Below are 25,275 nucleotides of genomic sequence, written 5' to 3'. Positions count from 1 at the left end.
CTACCATTTTTTTTTTTATTCTCGTATGAAATCAGAATGAAATAGATCTGACGAGCACGATCGAGGATGATCGATAGAGCGCAAATGGAAAGCAAACGTCCGTGATTAAACGTACATACGTATAAAAAAGAGGGAAAAAGAAAAGGAAAAGAAAAAAATATTCCTTGGTATCGGTCGTATTGGATCGATCGTGTCCGTAGGACGGCTCTATGATGCGGAGGAAAATGAACGCGCGTCAACGATGATGATATCTCTATTTCCCTATTTCTATCTCTATCTCTTTCTCCCTTTCTCTCTCAGTTCATCTCTCCGTCCATACATTCTATTTCTGTGTAAACCCGCAGGTAAATGCGATCTGACAAAAAGAGAAGGAAAATAAAAAAAAAATGGAATGGAATAATTTTTGAAACGAAACAAAAAGAAAGGAAGGGGATGAGGAGGTTGGTAGAGAGGGAGGCAAGAAAGAGAATAAAAAAAAAAGATTAAAAAGAAAAGAAAAAAGAGAGAGAGAGAGAGAGAGAAAAGAATAAAAAAAAAAAGTTGTCGACGTTTGATCGAACGAGACCCTTCAATTTTAGCGACGTCGTCCAACCGCGATCATCGAACTCGTGGACGAATTCGTGAAAAACAAAAGGACGAAAAGTAGAAAAGGAGATAAAAGGGGGTAACGCGAAATACGCGCAAACAGTGTGCGGAAAGTAAGGGGTAGAAGGGAGGGAGGGAGATAAAATGGATGTTCTCAATTGTCTGGTCCACGTCTGGACGGCGACGGCGCCAGAACGCTCCTTCGGTTTCGTTGCTTTAGCATCGCTTGGAAACTTGCTTCTCTTTCCTCTCTCCATCCCTCTCGTTCTCTCTCTCTCTCTCTCTCTCTCTCTCTCTCTCTCTCTATCTCTCTGTCGTTCTCTTCGACGATCTCTCTCGTTGCCCGTGGGAATCGGAATGCCGGGATTCGTCCTGGAAAATGGACGCATTCCAAACGACCAAAAGCGACGATGCCATTCGTACGGCACTGCGGTCTAACCCTCTCTCTTTCCCTCTTTTTCCCTCTTTCTATCTGCATCCTTTTCTTATCCACTTACAACGTATGCATTTATAGTTGCAAGCTAAAAGAACGAGAGAGAGAGAGAGAGGGAAAACGTTCCACTTTTCCACTTGGATTCGCGACACTTTGTCATCCTCCGTCAAAACTTATATATATATATATATACATGTAAATTTATTTGAAAAAGACTAGAAACGACCACCGACAAACGTGGTCTAACTCCGACGAGTTTATACTATTACAAACGACTCCTCTCTCTTTGATAAAAACGAGACAAAAGGGAAAGCGAAACGGCACTTCCCTCATATTGTCGAATCCACCCGTGTAACTACGATACATCAGCTATAAAATATACCAGAGGACATGTATGTTGAGGGTATTAGTGTTTGGGATCGAAGATTGCAGTTAGTTGGCCGTCGTCGGTCCATCGCTCTCAAGGACTTTTCCTTCCGTTGGTAAGAGGCTTTCTTTTCATTTCCTAACGAGGTTAAGAAAGCAATAGAGCGAAGAAAGAAAGAGAGAAAAAAGGAGAGAGAAAGAGAGAGAGAGAGAGAGAGAAATAATTCTTTCCCTTAGGGTCAACTCAGGGGTATAGCAGCGATGAGAAAGACAAGGATATACCGCATTCTTTGCTCTTCTTCTAATACTCTCTCCTTTTTTTTCTATCTCTCTTTTTCTTTTTCTTCTTTTTTTTTCTTTTCTCTTTCTCTCTCTCTTTTTCTACCCGCATTACATGGGATTTTTCCAAGACTATGAGAAGAAAGTAGAGAAAGGAAGACGAAGAAGAAGAATTAGAGAAGAAAACTGATTGCTCTCTCTGCTTTTCTACACCAAATCACGAGCCGCACGTTTATTTATTTTTATTTTTCCACCGACCGTGGAAAGCTCGCTCTTTCTTTTTCTTTTTTTTTTCTTTATCTTCGTTTTATTCTTATTCTATTTTTTTTTCTTCTTCTCTAAGCTTTCAAGCAATATTTTCGGATCGTTAGCCGTTGTCACTGAATACGTCGGATAAACGCATTCGTGTATTTTTCTCATCGAAATAAACGTAAACGTTCGGAGCAAAGCTTACAAAATTTTTCTTTTTTTTCTTCTTCTTCTTCTTCCTCTTCTTCTTCTTCTTCTTATTCGTGTTCTTTTTCTCTTTGAAATATAAGCAGAACCGGATACGATATTTTGAAATTCTCCGAATGATACTCGGCACCAAAGCGAACGTTACCGAAAAACCAAGAGAGCACCAGATTCTAAATGCAAGACACGCGTTGGATTAAATCTACAAAAGTTAGCAATGTTTTATTCAACCCTACCAGCGTCGGTATATATATATATATATATATATATATATATATATATATCGCAAGTTTTAATAGAATTACGTTAGCCACTCTTCAACAAGGAAAAACGCTGAGTTTTTGCGAAAAGGTATATACATAGGTATGTAGATATATATATACATATCTACCTTGCATATATCTATATACATATCTATCTATATCTACGTAAAAGAGTGTACTAAACTACACTACAATGTTTTTACTCGACGTTTGTAAAACGAACAAAGCTCGAGAATCGGCTTCCTGTGTGTCCATTGATTATCCGCGAGTGGGCTATTATTCTAAAATCCCTTGGTTTTTTTTTTTGCAAGAGCGCACCTGCTCGCTACCACCACTACCATAACCACCACTATCGCCACGACCACCACCGGCATTACCATCACCACCACCATCGCTACCACCATTGCCACATCGAGCTACGGGAAAGAGAGAAAAATTATTCCTATGAAAGAAAAAGTCTCTTGGTTCTCCCCCATTTTTCCTTTCATCCTGAAAACAGCAACGATTTATATTACTCCCCGGTACCGATCGTTTTCTAATTTACGAACTCTCTGTATGCTTTATTTTATCGCCGTGTCTCGACGGATAAAAACGGATAAAAACGGATAAAAACGACGAAAGCTTGACGAAAAATAAAGAGAGAGAGAGAGAGAAAGAGAGAGAGAGAGAGAATTTTTAATGAACAAGGGGAGACTAGCATCGATCATGTTTACGAGAGAGCTGAATCGTTGTCAGCCTGTCGACAAGGATCATTTCGGTCGGCTCGAATAGAAACGTTGAAAGAGGAGAGGACGTAGAGGAGGAATGGAAGGAGGTAGAAAAGGGAAAGAGGGGAGAGAAGGAGAAGAAGATGAAGGAGAAGTTCGGGTATGAGAGTGGCAAAAGGAAGGGTAGCCCTGGCGCCATGGGACCTTCACTTGTCTTCTCTCTCTCTCCTTCTCTCTCCTTCTCTCTCCTTCTCTCTCAGTTTCTCCACGACGAAACATGTTCCAGTCACGTAACGTTAAATTGATCAATTATTTCTCCAATTGTCGTTCAGAGCCGGCAACGTTTGCAGTACGTATCGCTGTTCTCGTTCGATTACCTGTGCCAGACAATGTCGGCTATTTTCCACGCTCTGGATTTGTTCATCCAAATGGAAAAATCATGTCGAGAAATATATATATATATATATATATATATATATATATATATATATATATGTATGAGAGTGTGCATTTATGAATTAGAAAGAAAGAGAAACGAACGAGAAGAATACTAGAAAATTGTCTTGTCGAATATGAGACGTCTGATCAAACTCGAATCTTCTATAATCCACTATCGCGTTTTTTTCTCCGATCGAAATGATTACAAAAATATATACGAGCGTGTGTATACGTGACTTCGAAGTTATTACATAAAGTTATTGAATGTTAAAATTCAAAATATATAGTTAACTTTCGTCGTCGATCTTTTTTCTTTCGACAGACGTAATCCTGTATTAAAGAAGCAAAAAAATTCCCCCCTGTTACTCCCGATTCGTTCATAAGTCTGACAAGTCTCGTCGTCAAAAAAAAAAAAAAAAGAAAAAGAAAAAGAGAAAAAAAAAGAATCCAAGGATTTTTACAAGTAGAAAAGAGAGAATCAGAATCACGACCCTATTGACTATGCAAAACATATTCCATATGTTTCCGATATTCGAAAGCTTCCCTTTTTCATCTTTGTAATCCCTTTGCTCTCCCTCTACCCATCATTGACGATAAGAAAAAGAACATTGGCCAAGACATAGTGCTCTTTTCTTTAAGTTTAAAACGAAGACACATTTCTTACCATTTAACTCTTTCTCTCTCTTTCTCTATCTCTTTGTCACTCTTACTCTCTGTCGCTCTTATTATACTTCTCTCTTTCTCTCTGGTTGAATAATATCAACGAGTTGCGATTTCTCGCCGCTGTACACGTCCCTTTCTCTCGCCTCTTTGCAGTAGTGCACTGTGCTGGCACCGTGCACCATAGCCTCTTACATCTCAGAGTTGCAACTTATCCTTCTTCTAGTGGTAGGATCGTAAAGCAAAGAGCAAGTATGTCTGCGAGTTAGCATAAGTGTACGCGTATGGTATAAGAGAGAAAGCGTACGCTTGTTGAATTTTTACGATAGATCACTCCCTCTCCCCCTCGTCGCCCTCTTTTCGTCCTCTCTCCTCTCTCCTCTCTCCTCTCTTCTTCTATTTAAATAGCAAGACTCCAACATAAGAAAATATCTGGCTCCGTTCTCTGTCTTTCTTTCTCTTTCTCTTTTTCTTTTTCTTTTTCTTTTTCTTTTTCTTTTTCTTTCTTTGAGATGTACATTGTACCGAGTACCACTTTGAATAGCTTCGATTATTACAGCCTACGACTAATAACGCGAATTGCTATGCAGATGGGATATTAATTTCATAGTCGAACAGATCTACGAGGGATTTATCTTCTCAATTATCGTTATTAATGATCGATGACTTCGGAAAGGAATAATAGATTGAGATAATCGAGAGAGAGAGAGAGAGAGAGAGAAAGTGTAAATTTTTTTTTAAATAACAAACGAAAAGAAAATTATATAGTATTTCTCTCTCTCTGAATACCATATTGCTTTCAAATAACAGATACGTCTGTATTTCTATAAGCTTTCTTTTTTGTTTTATCAATGCAAGCTTAATTCGTATATCATGGAAAGTTATTTTTTGTCTGGTATAAGAGTTGTATAGTATAATTATATTGGTATAGAAATAATATTATAATTTAATAATAAATAATTATCTTCTTTTATTATGACAAATAAAAATTAGGTAGATAGAAGCGAGGAATTAACGAGGAAACACGAAAATTGATTGATAAACGAACGTTCCTCGATCAGCTGATTTTGACAGAAGCCAATGAATGAAATAATGAGAGAAAGAGAGAGAATGAAATATTTGAAATACCAAACAAGATGTAGTTCGGATAATGAAGAGCAGAAAATCGATTAATAAATAAACGTTGTTGTTCGATATCGATCATATTTCAACGGAGCTGAAAATATTGCGTTGAGATAAAGAATGAAAAAAGGAAAAAAAAAGGAACTTTCTCTCTCTTTCTCTCAAACATATTTTTTTGTTTCTTCAAAAATATTACCTACTGGCCACTGGTATATCAGATTAATTTCACTAGCTGGCTAGCTGGTATATGGGAGACCAATGGTGTATCTTGATTTACGTCGAGCACGATACCAATGGTATTCGACGATCGACTTTCAAACGAATTCATTTGAGAAAAAAGTGGCCAGACGAGATAACTGTTACCAGCATCGAATGCATCACGCTTGCACATGTACTCTCTCTCTCTCTCTCTCTCTCTCTCTCTCTCTCTCTCTCTCTCTCTCTCTCTTTCTCTCTCTTTCACTCTGTCCCTCTTCTTTTATTTTATTTTATTTCTTTTTTTTTATTTATTTCATTTTTTTATCGGGACGTTCTCGTATTCAAAAATATTACCCTTTCGCGGTCTACAAACATTAAACCAAACTACGTCGGTTCTGATCGAACGATGAAGTCATTTACATTGCGTCTAATTAGCATTCGTGCTTTATCGAATTCAGTAGTAAAGAATCGCAATAAGTCGATTCCATTCAACATTCTTATATGTGTATATGAAATGCAGAGATATTATTAGTTATAAAGGGCTTCGTTGTTAATGACTGGAGCCATTTAAGAGAACTTTGGCGTTCCTCCTTATCGAAATTCTTTATTATCGAAACTTCCGACGACTACGATCGATTCGTAGTAAAACAAAGTTCTCCTTTCTGTCGAGGATTAAGAAACATACCTAATGCACGATAATTATTGATCTAGGCCGAGAGAAAATATTGGGTCTAATTAAATCGAATCGAATAACGTTCATTCAAAGTCCTAACAATCGAACGTATTTACTAATAGGTGAACGAATAATGGATATATTGTCGTTTGTAAACGAGATAATCGTATTCGTTTTTCTATGTATATATATATATAAATATCAGTCTGTTCATGTTACTTAATAACTTGGTAAAGAACTTTGCACGAGATATGAACTTTGTACTTTCAAATGTATAAAAGTCCTCGAGCGTGACAATTACGACGATTACGATATGAATTTTTCAATTCGTTGAATCTACGTTTCTTCTTTTCTAATTTTTTTTTTCAAATCGAAAATCATTACGAAATTGACTATGACCGGAATATTCATCTCGTTACAGAATTTTGTTTCCTCCTCCTTTTAATTTTCAAAAATCCCGATCTTCCGTAGATACGTGAAAATCCTTGAAAAATCAATGATCCCGGCTATCTGTCGCAAGATCGTCGAGGATATCGCACAATACCTTCTTTTTACAGAGAACGTAGAAGAAGAAGAAGAGCTCACAAAGCATCCTCTTGTTCGCATTCTTCTTTCATGAAAGAAGAGGATGAGTTCGGAAAAACGTTTCGAATAGCATACATTGCTGGTAAGCGTACATTTTGCGCGCGTTATTCAGCGCTTTCGCGTCGCTCGAAGGTCGATCGGAAAAAAAGATGACAAAAAAAGGAGCCGAAAAAAAAGAGGCAAAAAAGAAAAATAGAAGAAGAAAAAGAGAGAGAGAGAGAGGGCTAATGCCTTTGGCACTCGAAAAGAATTTGAGTGATTCTTTGAAGATTCGACAAGTAGACCGACATGGACTAACAATTAATGGAATCCGATTACCGTTATCACGATCGCGAATACGTTGCCCTTCTTCTTTTTAATCTTTCTGTTTTTATTTTGTCGTGCGATACGTGACTTCGCGTTGCATGCGTGTATTACTTAAAAGAAAATTATACGCTGATACATCTAGATATGCTACGTTTCCTCGTAATAGGATATATACTAGGCATCGCGTGTTACTTGTCGTTGAAAACTGCATTTTTCCAAAGAAAAAAGAAAAAGAAAGAGAAAAAGTAATAGAAGAAAAATGTACGAGGAAAACCGTACTTCAACGATACTGCGAAGAAATTCTGTTTATAGGAAAAGAAATTAATTTAATCAAATATTGACAAATTTTTTTTTAGATATTACAGTGTATCCATTATTTTTTACAAATAATGGACAGTTCCTTGCGATCCTATCAAATTTGCAGCTGCATTCTCGATACCTTACAAAAAAAAAGAAATTGTTTCATATAACAAAAAGATATAAAAAATTTAATGAATTTTCCATTCCAATTTTTTCTACCAAAAATGAAAAAGAAAAGAAAAAAACAAGATACGTACATACATATATATATATACAGAATTCTACAAATTTGTTTATGGTATATTTTTCCAATAAATATTTCCTTCCGATCCCTATCGATTTATTTACACCTGTGCATTCTCGATACTTAAAAAAAAAAGAAAAAATAAAAAAAAAAAAGAAACATTGTTTTATCCCTCGAGAAAAAAAATACAAAACTAAACTTTTTTCATTACAAATTTTTCAAATAAATATTTTCTTTTCGGGTTCTCGTCGATTTATTTACAACGTTTCATTTGAAGAAGTTCATAAAAAGGGGGAGCAACTTCGAGAAGAGAAGATAAGACGATCGAATAAAGTGGAAAGAGAGAAGTAGTCGAGGAGGAGGAGGAGAAGGAGGAGGAGAAGGAGAGAGAGAGAGAGGGAGGGGAGATTGTGGGTCACTCGAAGGCGCGTTCCACTTTCTCCTTTCTTCGGTTTTTCGTGGAGGTCCACGACCTCTCGACTAACTGGAAGGAAGAGGGGCAGTCGTCTTCAACGTGGCCCTGCTTTATTACCTCACAGGAAGTTATAAACCTGCTTTCATCGGCGTGTCCATTCAATCGAACGATCTTTGGCAAATTACAGAAATTACATGGGCTCGTGACCAACTTTCTTTCGTTCGTTACGCTAGATGATGCTCCAACTTCAATCGACCAAAATAAAACTAAATTCGCGAGAGAAACAAAATTGTCATCGAGATGATCGAAGTTCTATCCAAAAAAAAAAAAAAAAAAATCGATGATTCACAATCTCATTTCCGATTCTAAGTCTTCTTTCGATCATTTCATTAACGTTCAACTTCTGTCAAATTTTCTTTACGTACCCGACTCATCCGGATATGATTCGATATAAAAATTATTCTAAATAAATTTTAGTATCCGATTTCTTTCTTCTAAATTCCTACAAACCGTTAATTTAACTTTATCCTAAAAAATTGTTTCGTTAATCTCTCGTGGTCGATAAGAGAGAAACAGAGAGAGAGAGAGAGAGAAAGAGAGAGAGAGAGAGAGAGAAAAAAGGAAGACAAAAAGAGAAAGAGAGGAAGTGAGCGAGAGATAAACAGAGATGGAAACAGATAGCCATGGATTTAACACACAGTAGGGGGATGATTCGAGTTAAATAAATCGTAGAAACGCGAATGAGAGCCTCTGCGGACCATTACGAAGCCAGAGTTTCGCGAGGTATACACGCGCTAATCGATTTTCGCGATCGGAAAGCGGGACCAAAAGAGAGAGAGAGAGAGAGAGAGAAGCGAAGCTTTACGAGGGATTACTACGATTATCCGAATAATTACCCCCGGAGTTTTGGGGATCGCCGAAGAGATAGACAACGAAGAGGGAGTGGGGAGGGAAGAGTAGCAGAGGGTTGGGGTTAAAGTGGAGAAGAGTGGTGGAAGCATAGGTACGAGGACGAGGGTGGCAAATAAAGCTCGGTCTCGCTCGGTGGCCGCATATAGGCGCCGGGATTCCCAATTCCATCTGTGTATTTAGTTCCGCCGTTTGTCATTGACCGTATAATCGAGATCAGCTTCAGAAAAAAAAGGAATCCAATGCAAATGTTAAACGTATTGTTGAATCCTTCGAAAGGATTGTCTTTTACACGATATATATATATATATATATATTAATATTCGTTCGTGTATGCGTCAGCTCATCGTATGCAATAGATACTTGTAAGATGTTTCAAAGTTCTTGTCCTTTTTTTTTAAGCATTTAATAGGACCTTGATTACTGTTTGTAGTTTTAAAACATGTAAGATCCTTCGGAACTCTTGTCACAAGAGTTTTTTTAGAGTACACGTACTTGTTAAAAAAAATATTTAGATAAAAGTGAATAAGAAATAATAAAAAAGAAGGATCTTGCATTGACACGTACACGTGCATGTATATACTAGTTATCGATAAGATAAGAGGTGCATACGATATACTCTCTTAAACGATCTTATCATCCCGGTGTAAAGGTAATGATTTAGATCATAAAATAAATGCGCCATGAAAAAATATGAGAGTGAGAAAGAAAGAGAGAGCGAAGCAGAAAGAGAGAGAGAGAGAGATAGCGGGAAGTGGAGAAAGTCAGGACAAAGTGCAGGTGTTGAAGTAGGAAATATTTCAAACTAAAACGATAAGAATCTTTTCTTCCCAAATGCAATTTCCTTATCACTTAAAGATAAGTTGTTCCTCTTATTCGCGAGTAACACATACACGCATCCTGCTAGCTCGAGAAGGCTTTCCTCCGACTCGTAGGAACCCTTTGATGCTTATCGCTTTCCAAGATTGTTCGGAGGGGTGACACGGTCTAAGGAACACGGCGCACGCCATAACGTTATGGGGGAGGGGGTAGAGAGTCCTAGAGCAACGATAGGAGGTGGAGAAAGAAGAGAAGAAAAAAACGTAGCAAGAAAAAGGGAAGAAAAAAGGCAATAAAAGAGGATGACTCACCAAGAGCCTTGCAACTTCCACCGCGGAGGGAATCTCCTGCTAGCTGAATGATAGCCATGAGAAGATCGCCAAGCATCAAGCAAGCGACATGATGAGTCTGGCATCGCCAGTGCAAAACGTGATGAGACGCTGGTAACAGCCAACCAGCAGCCAAGGTGGCTGCCAAGAACACAGCGCTGATGATAAAGCCGACCGGATAGAGCGTGAATCTGATGTCTGTTGCTTGCACGTGTGGTCTGAAAAAAAGAACCAACTACATAGAGATATCCACCGATTATCTCCTCACACGGTTAATCAATCCGGTTTCAAATACATTGTTAGAACGTATTATTTCATTGACAAATTACGAGATCATTTTTTGACGATCAACTTAACGTATTAAAAAAAAAAATAAAAAAAGAAGAAAGAAAATGAGAGAGCAAAAGAAATAAAATTATGATAAAGCCCATAGAGGGGGATAGGAAAGCGAACCTGACGTCTGTTGCTTGCACGTGTCGCCGTCAAACAAATTACACGGATATATTTCTTTCGATTATCCTTTCGCAATTAACAACCGTTAATTTCAGACGACAAATAAATTATCGTTAATTTCATTTAGAAAATTTTGCTCCCTTTTCAACGTTCTCTCCTCTTTTTATTCGGATCAATTTCTACCGCGTATTAACATATTAAATTAAATCCCCGAAATGATTCGATTCGAGCACGTATCGCTATCATTTGCTTAGAGAAATTCATTCTTGAATCGATCTAACCGAAGACAGATTATTCCAACTGCTTTCTTCTTCGTTCAGCTTTCTAACGGGCTCGTAGTTTAATTAAACTCGAGGTAACTTTATCTCTCGGTATCAGCGATCGATCGATTGGCCGCGTGCCAGTATGGCATGCCAGCGAGTTATTCCATCGATCTTTTATGCCGAGGGATCGCTTTCTCTCTCTCTCTCTCTCTCTCTCTCATACATACACACACAGATGCACTCGCTGCTCTTTATCCATCTATCTCTTTTGCACGCTCACGCGTTCTCGTTCCATCGAGACGTACGAATAATGCACCGTAATACTTCATCGCGTTTCGTCCACCGCATGCCTGATTAAATTTCGCCCTTCGCCCTTTCCTCCCTCCCTCCTCTACTCCTCCGTTTCTTCGTGCTACATTCTCATGGAGAGAGAAAGAGAGAGAGAGAGAGAGAGAGAGAGAGAGAGAGAGAAGAAAAACGTATAATCATCTCGACGCATCTTCCTGACCTCGAATTATCCGTAAAAGTATTTACCAATGGCATCTCAAACTCTTTATCGCGACGAATTCTTCGTGTAAACTCTTGAAAAGATTATCGTCTCTCGATTGTTATATATATGCGCGTGTAGTGTACATATGTATATATATATATACACGTATGTATGTTATTTTAGGATATCCTGAAGTAATAATCCCTAAGAAATGTAATAGTCCTTGGCAACTTCTCGGAGAACCGTTATTTGTCCGAATGAATCATCCGGAAATGTAGTAGTCGTAAGATGAATTCTAACAATTTTGTTTTTTCCAATTTTGTCGTCTCGAAACTTGAATCCTTTCACATCCTTGTCTACCATAACGCTTTACTACGTACGATCGTTACGGTTATATCCTCGTATTATCGTTACCCGAGAACAATATCCATGGATAATTTATATAAAAATAAATTCTTTAGAAAATTGTAATGCTATTGAAGCGATAAATGTTAAAGGTACGAATATACATAGATCGTAATCTTTTCAAGGAGATAATACGTATTTGAGTTATAGTAAGAAAGCATACACGTATACACGGACAAAGTGAAAGTCACGAGAGAGGCTGAGAGAGGAGAAAGCGTTTTGGAAAGATTCCGATAATTTCGTCACTAACGTTCGCTCAGAAAACGAGCGCACGGAGAGAAAAGAGCCTTTCGATTTTCATTTATTTTCGCGAAAGGGTGGAATAGGTATTTCAAACGTTACAGAGAAAGAGAGACTACGGTAGAGAGTCTGAACCAAGTTTCTACCACGGAGATAATATTTATGCGGATTGGAGGTTCGCGTTACTTCACGATGCTGTGCTGCAAGCACGGCATAGCACGGTATAGCACAGTACAGCACAGCATCTGCGTTACGCGATCGCAAATAAGGGTATAACGTATGCACGCTTTTTCAAAGAGACTCTTCGTTCAAAGGGGAAACGGAAATCGATCGATAATCGAAGGCTCTTCGCGTACGTATCAACGGGGTATTGCCACTCTCTATCTTTTTCCCTCTCTCTCTTTCTCTCTCTTTTTCAACTCTTCGATGGTATTAGGACGCAACGAATACACTCACAAATCTATAATTTTCTCAAGTTACTCTCGTTTATCACCTTCCTATATATAAACGTGTCTGCATACCTACGTACGTAGATTTAATCGAGTCCTACAAACGAGTTCGAAAAACTCGCCGACTTTGATCAATTTTTTTGCGTAATTCCCTCGACTCTCTTTCCTTTTTTCTTTCGCCAAGTAAGTTGAAATATATAAATTCTCATTAAAGACGAGGAGAAACCACTCACGTCGATTACGCTTTTAGCACTTTACATGTAAGATTATCTCTACATCCTTTCTAGTTAGTTACGTCATTTCTCTATTCTCTTTGAGAAAAAGTCGAACGCTCGCACGTTCCGAATGATAATACGATATTTACAGAGAATATTCTTATTGTTGATAGCATCTCCAAAGACAGGGAAAAAGAGAGAGATATTATCTGAAATTTTGATATCATTGTCATACTTGGAGTCGATCGATTTGATCCAAGTAATCGATCGTAAATCGATCTAAAAATTCTTAAAAAAAAAAAAGAAAAATAGAAAATATCAAAAGTATAAGATCGATAAAATTTAATAAATAAATAATTCAACGATATTATTCGCAATTAGGCTGACAGTATTTTAAACGAACGACGCGTTGTCTGAACAAACAACGAGTAAAAAAAACATATCTCGCAAAATTCTGTAGAACAGTTACGGGTTTAACGTGCTACGTTTCACTCTTCGTTTCGTTCGTTGGTTCGGTGTCGAAGATGTTTCACGCACCATCGGCGACGATCGAGGGGGTATATAATTTTCGATATTAATATCCGTGAAAGAAGATACAGCTTAAGCTAGCTAGGTAGGAGAAACGAACATAGTGTTTCTTCTTGGAAGAATATTGCGCTCGATCTACTAAGAAAATTTCTTGAAATCTTTAACGTGTAAATGTTTAGTCGAGTCTCTTTCTTTTTCTCCCTCCCTCTCTCTCTCTCCCTCTTTACGAAGAAACGTCGAACCATTCGCGGAAGTCGACGAGAAAGAGAGAGAAAGAAAGATAAGAGAAGAGAAAGAAGATAAAAAGTAAAATAAAAGGATAAAGTTAAGACGAAGAAGATAAATATAAAAAAAAGAGGAAAAAAAGATAAAAACGCAGAGGCTGAGCACTCTCACCTTTGCGGTGCGTGTTCGGAGCAAGCGAAGACCTTGACCGCCTGGTTGAGTTCCTTGATCCTCTCGACGCAAAACTGGCCGCTCGGTAAAATAACACCGTCTACTTTCATGCTACCGTCCAACTGCAATACGGCATCTTTTACGTCGGCCAAGATCGTGTATTTGTCCCCCCGAGGACAAGCCGGAAATCCTGACACTATGTCCACCATTGCCGATGAGTCTCCTAATAACGGTGTCGTGTCTTCCGACTCGTTTACAAAATCGCACGATTCCCTGTTAAATACAACGATGGATTAGAAAATTGTGATTCTTAGCCTTCGTTGATTACATCGGCAATAACAGAAATCCCTAGATTTATTATATATATATATATTTTTTTTTAATTCATCCAAGAATTGCATTCGTAATTCTTTTTTCCAACATCGTCCATAAATTTCTATATTAATCGTATATCGTATATATTAAAAGTTCTTTTCTACGAGTGACTTGGAAAGGTGCAATATCTCTTCAGCTGAAATTATCAGAAAAGCGTACCTCTCGATAAAGACACAAACGTCGAAAGTAACAGTAAGCAAAATCGTTTCTAAACGCTTTCGATTCCAATGCGTTAAAATTGATTTCTCTTTAACAAAATCGTTTCGATGATGTTCGAACGTAACCAATTTCGTTACTAAGCGAACGTAATAAGAATTGCGTGTTACGGAAATAGGTATCGAAATATATCTTGATAATAATCATATGAAAAAGTAAGAAAAACAAGAAAAATAACAAGGAGAAATTATTTACATTCTTTTTCTCTGCCAAGTTTTCGTTTAAAGACGTTCCAAAGAGAACGGAACAAAAGGAATGTAAACAGAGTAGTCGACAACGTGTTGCGACGTGTTCACGTAGCTTGACACAAGAAAAAAAATAATAATTATTTACTGCCTTTCGAAATAACAACGCAAAGAATACGAACACCGACGAAAAAGAAAACAACTGTACCGCGTGATAAATGTTAATGGGAATATTTATACTTAGTTTATAGACAGACGCAATATATCTAATATCTGCGTATATTTAAATAATAAACCCGCTCTTCTTCGGATCGGTAAACATATTTTTTTTTTTTCTACGGATTTATATTAGGATCATTTCAAACGCTTGATTTGATCATCGCTTGAAATATTGGAATCGGATATGAATGAAAATAATAGTTGAACTTACCTGCCCTCGTGGAAAACGGCAGATTTTCCGCAGCAACGCCTAATCTTGGGTTTCATAGTCGCCGCGGCACGATTCCCTTCCGGGGTTTTCTTAACGCAAACAAAGATAGCATTGGCGTCGGCACAGTAATCGTTGGGTGCAATCGGTTCCTCGACGTTTCCATCGACGATAGCATAACCATCTTCGAGAAATATGAAGGGTACAGCCGCTCTCGATGGGATCTTGGTCAAAACGGAATCGTCTCGACATTCCGGTCTTCTACCCTCCAAAACGTTCCATCCGTCTAACGGCTCGTTAAATTGCATTTGTCGAGTCGGCGAATAGATCTTTGGTTGCCATGCCGTCGTGCTTTTCCTGCAATCGTTAGTAACCTTCGAAATACCATTCTCAATGGACACGATTAGTTCCTTATCGCGCGGGCAACACTTTAATATAGGAATACGTGTGGTAGTAGCGTCGTTCGGTTCGCAAAATATCGAGGTCGTAAAGAACGATATAATAGATACAACGAGAAGATAATTATTCGTCGTTTTCATGATGCTACTCGTTCTCTTTTTTCTCTTCGAAGAAAAAAAATCCTAGTCACAGAAAAGCGCGGGAATCATACGGGATTGTTCATAATTCACTATTATACGTTCGATACCCTATTACGACGTATATATTCAATTTAGCGAACGTCGTGTTAATAAATAATGCGTATGTTAATATGCGGGGAGAAAAAATGTTACGATAAACGAACGTAAACAGTGTACACGCTCAACGAATTCCTTCGCGAAGGAGAAAAGTATGGGCTCGACGTTCGAAGGTTACGGAGTTACTGAAGTTACCCGACCATGCGGCTTCGGCGGCGTGCTCGATGGATGCGCGCGCACCCCCCACCACTCGCGTCCTTATTCGTGCGCGCCTTCCCTCTATCTCTCTCTAATACGTCTCTCTGTCCCTCCCTCCCTCTCTCCCTATCACCCTCTCCCACTCCCTCTCTCTCTCTCTCTCTCTCTCTCGCTCGCTCGCTCGCTCGCTCCTACCCTCTTTCACTCTTGCCTCTCACCTACCACACCTTCGACCTTCGACCTTCGCCTTCGCTTCGCTCCTCTGCCCTCTCCTCTCCTCTCCTCTCCTCTCCTCCCTGCGCCCTTCTTCTTACCTTTCGTACCAACACCGTAGGTCCAGGACGAGTCTCCTCTTTCTACCGGAAATGCAACGGTACCATGCGTGCATATACGTGTATACGAATATATATACACATATTTTTCCTACACCTTACATACCGTTCTTACGTTTCACAGAGATCTTTTTTCTTTTCTCTTTGACGACTCTCCTCCCCTGACACGTTGAATTACATGCTTTTATTGTGACAAAAGTTATAACTGTAAAATTTAGTCGACTTTTCCGCATCGATTTTCTTCTATATATTTACAGTTGAATTTAGCTTATGGCTTGTTAACGTAGGATTCGAATTACGAATATAATTGCTGACGGCTCGACGTTGTCGTGTATTTGCTGTTTTTAGTTTTCACGAGAAACTAAATACTTCGGTACGATTAACTGCCATAACACGGTATAACGACTAATACAGTTAAGCAATTAGTAATTAGAGAAATAATTGGACAAGTTTGATGTTAAATCGAAGCGTCATGAATTTTACAAAAAATCCTATTTCACGTTTAATTGTATCCTGTTCCTCTTACAAATTTATATAAGCTATATTTTGTAATAGAATAAAAAAAATACACTGACGACGATATAAAAGATCATTAAGTAGATCGTTAATAATGATAAATTATAAATTATGAAGAAAATCGTGTAATTGACGCGCAATGATAAATTACGCGCGAATGTGTTGAAACGTCAGAAGAATTATATTTGTAATTTTACGTTAATTGATATTACCTATGTCACAAGCTAAATTCAATTACAAATTTATAAGCGCGCGCGTATGTGTGTGTACATAATTGCACATATGATTAATCTTTCGATCGAGAATCTCAATCGAAGAGCGGAAGAACGCGTGACTAAGCAGAGATCCTCGAAGAAAATTCTACGTAGTAAATTCAGGCTTCGAGAAAGCCTCGTCAAAATATACGCGAATGGCCTTGGGGGGCATTGATTATTATTGATAAAAGAAACATTCCTATTAACGAGTTATCCCAAAAACACGATCGTGAATTTATTATGAGAATATTGAGTTTTCTAACCCGACTTCCTAGAAATCGTCGCTAAAATCGATCTGGTATAACGATCTAATCATCTTATTTCTAATAAATGTCTAATAAAAAGAAACTTCAAGGTAGAGAGAGAAGGGAGTAAACAAAATGATCGTTCGCGAATGAAAGCCGAATATTTTGCGCGGAGCTTTTTCAAAATAGAATCCACCAACGCTTTAATATGGTTTACAAAATGTTTCCGGTCTCTCTCTTTCTCTCTCACACGTTTTTTTTTATTTTTTATATATTTTTGTTTCTGCAAAAAATTTCAAGCAACTTCGTAACGTTTCGTTTTCTATTTCTACGTGGGTGTAACATTTTTTAGAGAAGCTTTTTTTCTTTCTTTTTTTTCTGTTTTTTTTTTTTTTTTTTTTTTTTTTTGACTGTACTAGTGAAAGAAACTTTGGTGGAAAAAAAAAGAGAGAGAGAGAGAGAAAAAAAATAGGATTTAATGTAAGTAATCGTTCCGTTTTTCCCTTTTTGTTTTTGTACCTTTGAAAAACGCTTTAATTTTCAATCACCGTTTGTTTTAATCGCCGTTTCGATCATGGATAATAGTTTGGAGAAAGTAACTTCTCTCTCTACAAAGCGTTCGCTGACTCGAAAACATCGTTTTTCTAACTCAAGCGGAAACCGCTTGGAAAGTTTTGCGAGCGAGTGTAAGGGTAGCAGGACTATACCAATTAAGCTTCCTCGTCGTTTCGCAACGGACGCAAATTGGAGATTTATGACTCGACCATGTATTGCAAAGCCCTACAGAGTCCTTTTCATGGTATTTTACGTGAAGAGGAGAGTCTTCTCGGATAATTAAAATCTATGGTCAAGTTTACAACACTCTTTTTGGAGAGGAGAAAGAGAGAGAGAGAGAGAGAGAGAGAGAGAGAGAGAGAGAGAAAAAACTCACAAAAACTAACCGGGAATTGTATATCCGTAGAAAAACGATAAATATTTGTGCCGAAAAGTTAGAATTCGTCGTTAAAAATATATCTGTGATTTCCAAAGGTCTAATGAGAGTAATAGGTAGATAAAATAAGGGGTGGCGGAATCGATGTACATAAATCACAAACTCATACGTGTACTCGCATACGCAGTAGGCAAACGTACGTTTGTTAATAGGTTTGCACGTGCATGTCCCTAACGTAATGCCGATTTTATCTACCCTCCTCATAGGCCACGCAGGATTCGTCGGACAAAGGATAAAGACCAGACAGTTTGATCCGCGTTGATCGAACGAACGAAATAAACTTCCATAATCGTTGGTAGATTAATCGATGGAATTAATAGAACGGTTTAATCCTCGTTTTATCTTATAACGTAACGGAGCTTACATCGAAAACGTTCAACGATCATTTTCAAATCCAAAAAGAGATGATAAAATATTTGTCGGCGAACGCTTTTGTGATATTATCGATTCGAAAATTTAATACTCGATTTAGAATAATCGTTGAATTATTGACGATAATAAGTTGTAAATATAGACGATTAAGACATTTTCTTTTCGATCAATATTTCGGACCACCCCCTATCATCGATTTATCCCATATATTTTGACCTTAAACTTTTTTGTACACACATATACCATCGTATCAACAAGGAAAGGAAAATATTTGAAGCATGACGTGGAAATGATAGGATAGACGATAAGAATTTTCGATTCCTGCATGATCCCATAAAAATCGTTTCCCCGTCGTCGGACTCAAGGTGTGTATATATAATACACATCTGAAGCTAATCTCAAAGGTCTATAAATATATGATTTCCCATTTTCGAAGGGTCGGAAAAGTAATACAAGGATCGATCGATCGATCGATCGACGTAGAAGAAACATGCGATGTCGATCCAGTTAGGTTTCGCGAGAAAGTTAACACGCGCTTTGGGTACTCGTGTGTCGAAAGTATAACTCAGATCTAAGGCTTCGTTAAAGGATAATCCTCGAGTGAGTTCACCTCGAAAGACCGTAGGCTCAATACTTTGCTAACCGCAACGATGTCGTCGTCTTATCGAACTCTCATATCCGTAATATTATGCATTCTGTCGCGTGCAGTTAAACGCATCTACGCGAACGTGTGCAACGTGCTTTGCCTGCTACTACTATCTAGCTTCTCTCTTTCTCTTTCTCTCTTTAAAGAAACTTTTGTTACAGTAATTTTCTTTATCTTTTTACAGTCATATTCGAGATCTTTGCTGTTTCCCTACGAGAGAGAAAAAGTGTAAAATACAAAAATAAAGAGAAAGAGAGAAAGACCAGGTATCTATCGTAAAAGCTAAAATCAAAATAACGTTTTGTTTCAACGCGATAGACACGCGTGCTGAAAGACAATTATATCGATTTTACCTAAAGAACGCAGAGACGTGTGACTCAAATATTTTTTAAAATCTTCACGATCCTACGTCGAGTCTGACTCGTTATCTTCCTCGAGTCTGAAGAAATCTCTTTCTGAAAAATTTAATATTCGCGTTTAAAATAACTTTTTAATTTTTAATTATTTTCAATAAAACGAACGAAAAAAAAAACTTACTTGCGCTATAACGCACAATGAAATAATTCTTTGACAAAGTAGTAGACTCGATCGACTTGAATTTAATCGTCGAGTGTCTTACTCAACAAACACTAGGGAGCTTTAAATAGCAATATTTCCGATGGTATTATGATAGAAATTTCATCAACGCCACAACGGTGATTGATCATTAACTCCTCGGTGGTCGACGCTGTGATTGGATCGGTGTTAACGATCAGGTCGTGTCGTTAATTATCCAAGCTTCAATCTCCAATAATGACACGTGTTTAGTAATAAAAGAAAATAAATTTCTCTATGATTTCTCTGTACATAAATTATATAAAAAAAAAAAAGAAAAAAGAAAGACAGAACATCATACGTATACCTGAATAATTTCCATCTGAAGAAATTTGATATACTCTAATGTACTCCATTGAACTTCTCCGTCGCTAGCTACGTCTCGAAGAAGAAGTAGTAAAAAAGCTTGCATTGGACGAAAATACTCTTTCTTTCTTTGCTTCCCTCTCTCTCTCTTTCTCTCTCTCTCCCTCTCTCTTTGTAAACTCAATTTTCAAACTCGCGTTGGATAAGGGCTGGTCTTCTCGAAGCACTACCACCAGCACTACCCTCGTCACTTTGATATCGATGAGGGTAATTTACGCGAACATTGTTGGAGAAGAAGATTGATGCGTTGGGTGCGTGCGAGAGGATAGAGAGGGTGGTACTAGTGGGAGAGCTCTCTGTCTCTGTTGTGATGAATTGCATTTCGACACCCTTCCAACCCCCTCGCACCCTAGTCCACCCCACTTCTCCGAGTCCTGGACGATTGTCCTATGAGACTGCCCCGTCATTCGGCGCATTACTGCACGCCTCTCTCTCTCTCTCTCTCTCTCTCTTCCACTCCTCCACGTCGTACACTCGGTTCACCCTCTCTTGTCACCCCTCCTCTTGTATACCCCCGGAAGTAGTGACACCGATAAACGACGCCTTTCACTCGTTATGACGGGAAAATCGACGATCCAAATAACGTGTTTCGAATGGACACTCCTGCTCTTCGAATGGGAACGTCTAGCCGGAAATCATCGAGTTTGATTCCTTCTTATCCCTTGATCGTTGCTCCTTCTTCTTAAATCTCCATTTCCAACGATACCGACGCGCGTGAGAACGTCTCCAAATTATCTATAATACATTAAAGAAAAATGTATTGTAGTTATTAGTATCAGCATATGGTTTCTGCAACATATTTCTGCAAATTCGTTATAGAAATTTTTATAAACGTATATGTAATCCTATTGAAATAAGAGAGAAACGGAAAATGATATTAATAAGAAAGAGAAAGAGAGAGAAAGGTATAAACATTTTTTTATATAGAATAATATAAAAAATCAGCACTTTCTCGTTCTCTCGTAGATTCATAAATATTTTACAAATCTATATAGATATATATGTATATATTCTTTTATAAATAAGATAATATAAAAATCAATCCTTTCCATTCTCGGTTATTTTCAAAAGATTTCTTGCAAAACGAAAGCATAAATAACGAATATTAAATTTGTAAGGATAACGAAGGAATGAAAATGAACGGATACAACTAGACGACGGCCTTACGTGATCGCATCGAGCTCTATCTACGATCGCGACATTGCTGTGCGAACTATAGGTAATAGCACACTTAATACACCACCCTCCATATACGAGAAGCATAATGCACCTTCAGTGCCGAGATGATGTTCAGATACTGGAAACCCATTTGACGCGTTGTATTTGGGGCCCCCTCCTCTTGGAAATTGTGTGGAACGACCTCCTGGAATTGCGCATTTGTATTCAAACCTTGTCGTAGGATTGTTTACGTTGGCTGTTACATGCCAGTAACACACACTCACGCACCCATACACGCACGTTCCCACAGACACATCCAAAGACAATAATTAGTAAAATACTCGATTTCCCAATTTCCATTTACCTCTTCGTCTCGTACCGACAATATTTCATAACGAATCGACGGAATCTTTGAAATATCGAAATGAACGAAACATTGAAATAAATCAAGGAAGAAAAAGCACAGTTGTCAAAGATATTTCTGGCAGACATCACCGAGAGAGAGAGAGAGAGAGAGAGAGAGAGAGAGAGAGAGAGAGAGAAAGAGGGAGGGAGTTGTTGAAGGGTGAAAAAAAAAGGGAAGAAAAAAAAAGAAAAGTGGGGAAATTTAATCGTAAATGCACGTGGCCCCCTCGAAAAAGAAAAAGAAAAAAAAATACAAAAAAAGAGCTATGCATCTAGATGTGTTTTCTTCGAGGTTCCACCAATCTCTCTCTCTCTCTCTCTTTGAAGGCCTGCTGTTTCTGTAGCACCGTTGTTGAATCCAAGCAACTATGTTATAAGGTGGAATGAATTTTCAAGTGCTCTTACACGTGTATGTGTGTCAGAAAAAGAGAGAGAATATCTGTGAGATCGGCAGATGCGGCACACACTTCCTCGATTATGTTGTATGCGCGAGACCTGCCTCTGACTTCTTGTAAATAAAACTAACGAGCGATGGAACAAATTTTTTTCTTACAGACTTATCGTCCATTTTCATGCAAACATATTTTTTTACGAATTTGAAAAAAAAAAAGAAAAAAAAAAAGATATGCGATCTAACTATCGAGATCCTTATGATCGTTTCATTTTTTTAACGAAAAAAATCGATTCTATGAAGCGAAAGAAAAAAAAAGAAAGAAAAAGAAAACTACAGAAGGGCCGAAGCTGCACTAGATTGGGCGAGGTAGGTTGGCGAAGGGAGGGAGGGAGGAAGGGAGGGAGGGAGACAGGGAAGGGAAGAAAACGTAGACCGTAGTCGTTTAATTATTTTTATGGAAATGTTCGTCGTCGGTAGTCTGAGATTACTTGTGCAATTTCGTGGCACGACTCCGATTCATAGGATTTCTGGTAGGTAGGTAGGTAGATAGCTAGGTAGGTAGGTAGGTATATAAATAGGTAGGTAGGTAGGTAGGTAGATATATAGATAGGTAGGTAGGTAGGGGTCTGGCCCTTCTCTTGCATAATGTTTCGAATATGCGATGGTAGTTTCGCCCTTAAGGGATGGTACCGCGATGGAAACATCTCGAGGGGTGTTTACCCCTCGTGGCCAATCTTGCGTCGATCGAGAATGCCTCCGGGAAATGGACGAATGCTCTCTCTCTCTCTCTCACAGAGAGAGAGAGAGAGAGAGAGAGAGAGAGAGGGAGAGAGAGAGAGTTTCCCTATTTGGAATATAATAAATGCGACTTCATCGGCATTTATCTTGTTGGGTTCTAAATGTAGTTATATATATGTATATATAGAGATGTAGTAGCTTGTTTAGTTATACAACAAAGAGTATGTTTCCGTTATCTTTCGAGCAGATAAGATTCGTAAATAGTTGCTGCTAGATTTCGTTTCGAATCTTATTCCACTCTTTTATTCCGTCAAGTATCGTTTAATAGTGAAGGTAACAGCACCCTATTTCTATTCGCCAATACGCATATAATTTCAACTTCGGAATACGTATCACCAAGGGTGAATGTCACAGATGGGGTGGCATCTGAAAACTTTATGGTCGAGTTTCTCCTACCAAATTCAAATATCCCGCTGCGCGAGAATACGATCGATGACTAATCCATCGATATACGTAACTTCTTCGATTTCCCTAGTGAATACATTGTCATTATTACAAACGCGAATAGCAATAATAATGATAATGAAAAAGATCGTTTTATATCGCACGACGTGACCGATTTAATTAAATTTTTTTTTCTCTTTTCTTCTTTTTTTGTAGTAAATTAAAACGAGCGAAGAAAATAAATAACAGAGATACTATTTCGAAAGTGTACGAACGTGTATTTTTCTTAGTCGAATATAACGAATAGAAGATGCAAGCGAGAGATTTGGAGACTCCGTGCATGTCTCCCTTCCTCCCACCCTCTCTCTATCGGTTTGGTTGACAGAAGATAAACAGGCAGATCTACGACGCCGGTCAGTCGCGCCCGTTTTAACGGCAACGGTCCGAGATAGTCCTCGTTTTATTATCTATTTGCTTTTTACATGGGCTTGTACGCTATATACAAACGCGATCCGCTTTAAACGCATACATACAAACATACTTATGGTACGTTCGTTGCCCTCTTAGAGATCAGTTTCAATCGATTCAAATGATCGACGTGATTCGAACGATCGACGCGATATTTCTTATTTCTTTACTTTTTTTTTTTTTTTTTTTTTTTTTCTTTCGAAGCTGAACGACTCGTTGAAGGATAGAAAAGGAAGAAAGAGATAACCAAAAAGGAACAAAAAATACGTACGTATATGTACACACGTTAACGTGTACGAGAGACAAAGCAGGAGTAGGATATGTCTACGTAGGCGTACTTAGGTGATAACAGTTAGGAAGGCTCGACGAAGAAAGGATTATAAGTTGCAGCTGCATCGGGATGTTTATACGCTCGCTGAGTGCAGCGATCCAAGAAGGAGACCTCATTTCGCGAGCCTTCTGAAAACGTAAACCGACACGTTGATTGACAAGAACCCTCTAAGCCATTTTATAAGAGGAATCATGTTTTAGTTTCTTACTAGAGTCGAACGATAAATCTATCAAATATTGAACGTCGAAAATATAAAAGAAATATATATTTACGAAAGATACACGTACCTTTTCCTTATTCCTATTCATGATTATCTCGATCGATATCGTCCTTCGGTTTACTACAGTCACGTTTATCGACTCCACGAATGCACACTTTACACGATAAAACAACTTTATCGTTTCACTAAATAAAAGATATTCACTGTAATTACTTATTCGTTTCACGAAGAATCAACAAGTCGCGAATTGCGAAAATTAAAAGAACGTGAAGTACGCCACAAGACGTAATAAAGGGAACTGTATTAATACTGAAATTTTATTGGTTGATTAGTGCTAACCAATCGGACGAGATCCAATGAGATATCGTTATTTCAAATCGATCAATTTATCAAACTTACATATATCTATATATATATTTCTATTCTAACAATCAGAAGCGACCTAATCAAATTTTACGTAACGAATTATTATTTCCTATTAATTAATTTCCTAAGATATACGCATATATATATATATATATGTATATATATAAAATATCGTATCTACCACAATTGCGCAACATCTTTACTATCTGTCTCAGCCAATCAGAAGCGACATAATATTTTCTTATTACCAATCGATACACTTTTTACAGTTATATATATACGAATCTATCTTAGCCAATAAGAAGCGATCTAATAAAATTTTGGGTAACGATTTATTTCGAATTAATTTCCGGTGTAAATATATACATATATATATATATATACATACATATATAATATACACATTTAATTGTAAAATAATTAAGATTCTAAAAGAATCGAATAACATTTTCAGAAATTGTATATAAAAAATATATTTTTCTTCGCAACAAAAGCACTTTTAATTCGATGAGAATCGAATGACATATTCTATGATAATGTTTAGGTTAAGCTTCATCATTGTGTTAACAAAAACCAGACGAAACTCGAACTATGTACTTACGTATGTATGTAGCTCGTCTTTCACGAGCAGCAAATCGTTCGTTTTCATTCGGACGATGAAATCAGGGTCGCGTGAAAGGGCTTCCGGTTGCATTCAGATATCAGAAGGCAGAAGAAAGAGAGAATTAACGGGGCAAAGGGCGACATGCTTGATAGACGACGAGGTCCTTCCAAGACTTCCCCCTCTCTCTCACGCTCTCTCACTCTTACTCATTTTCACTCGTTCTCCCTCTCTATCTCTCATTCTCTATTTATCTGTCTCTCTCTGTTTCTCTC

At 37.9% G+C, this 25,275-nt stretch overlaps 1 protein-coding gene across 4 annotated transcripts in view; it reads right to left on the bottom strand.

The window, feature by feature from the left end:
* LOC127071883 (probable G-protein coupled receptor Mth-like 1) overlaps positions 1-24,305 on the bottom strand; it is a 94,491-nt gene extending 70,186 nt beyond the window's left edge. The window contains exons 1-8 of one of the 4 annotated variants that reach the window (XM_051011673.1): positions 24,101-24,305; positions 23,754-23,941; positions 21,146-21,238; positions 19,453-20,610; positions 19,269-19,370; positions 14,730-15,083; positions 13,524-13,796; positions 10,067-10,302 (exon numbers count right to left, since the gene is read on the bottom strand). In XM_051011673.1, coding sequence (XP_050867630.1) covers positions 10,067-10,302; positions 13,524-13,796; positions 14,730-15,034 — 814 coding nt within the window. In that variant the 5' untranslated portion in view covers positions 15,035-15,083; positions 19,269-19,370; positions 19,453-20,610; ... (1 more) ...; positions 23,754-23,941; positions 24,101-24,305. Of the gene's footprint in view, positions 1-10,066; positions 10,303-13,523; positions 13,797-14,729; positions 15,616-19,268; positions 19,371-19,452; positions 20,611-21,145; positions 21,239-23,753; positions 23,942-24,100 lie in introns of those variants that run through there. The other 3 variants (XM_051011674.1, XM_051011675.1, XM_051011672.1) reach the window with 3 other exon arrangements.
* Positions 24,306-25,275: the final 970 nt, after the last annotated feature.

This window comes from Vespula vulgaris, chromosome 23 (assembly GCF_905475345.1).
Source record: "Vespula vulgaris chromosome 23, iyVesVulg1.1, whole genome shotgun sequence".
In the NCBI taxonomy this organism is placed as follows: domain Eukaryota; kingdom Metazoa; phylum Arthropoda; class Insecta; order Hymenoptera; family Vespidae; genus Vespula; species Vespula vulgaris.
The sequence above is the reverse complement of the archived record's forward strand: the minus strand, read 5'-3'. Positions and strand labels throughout refer to the sequence as shown.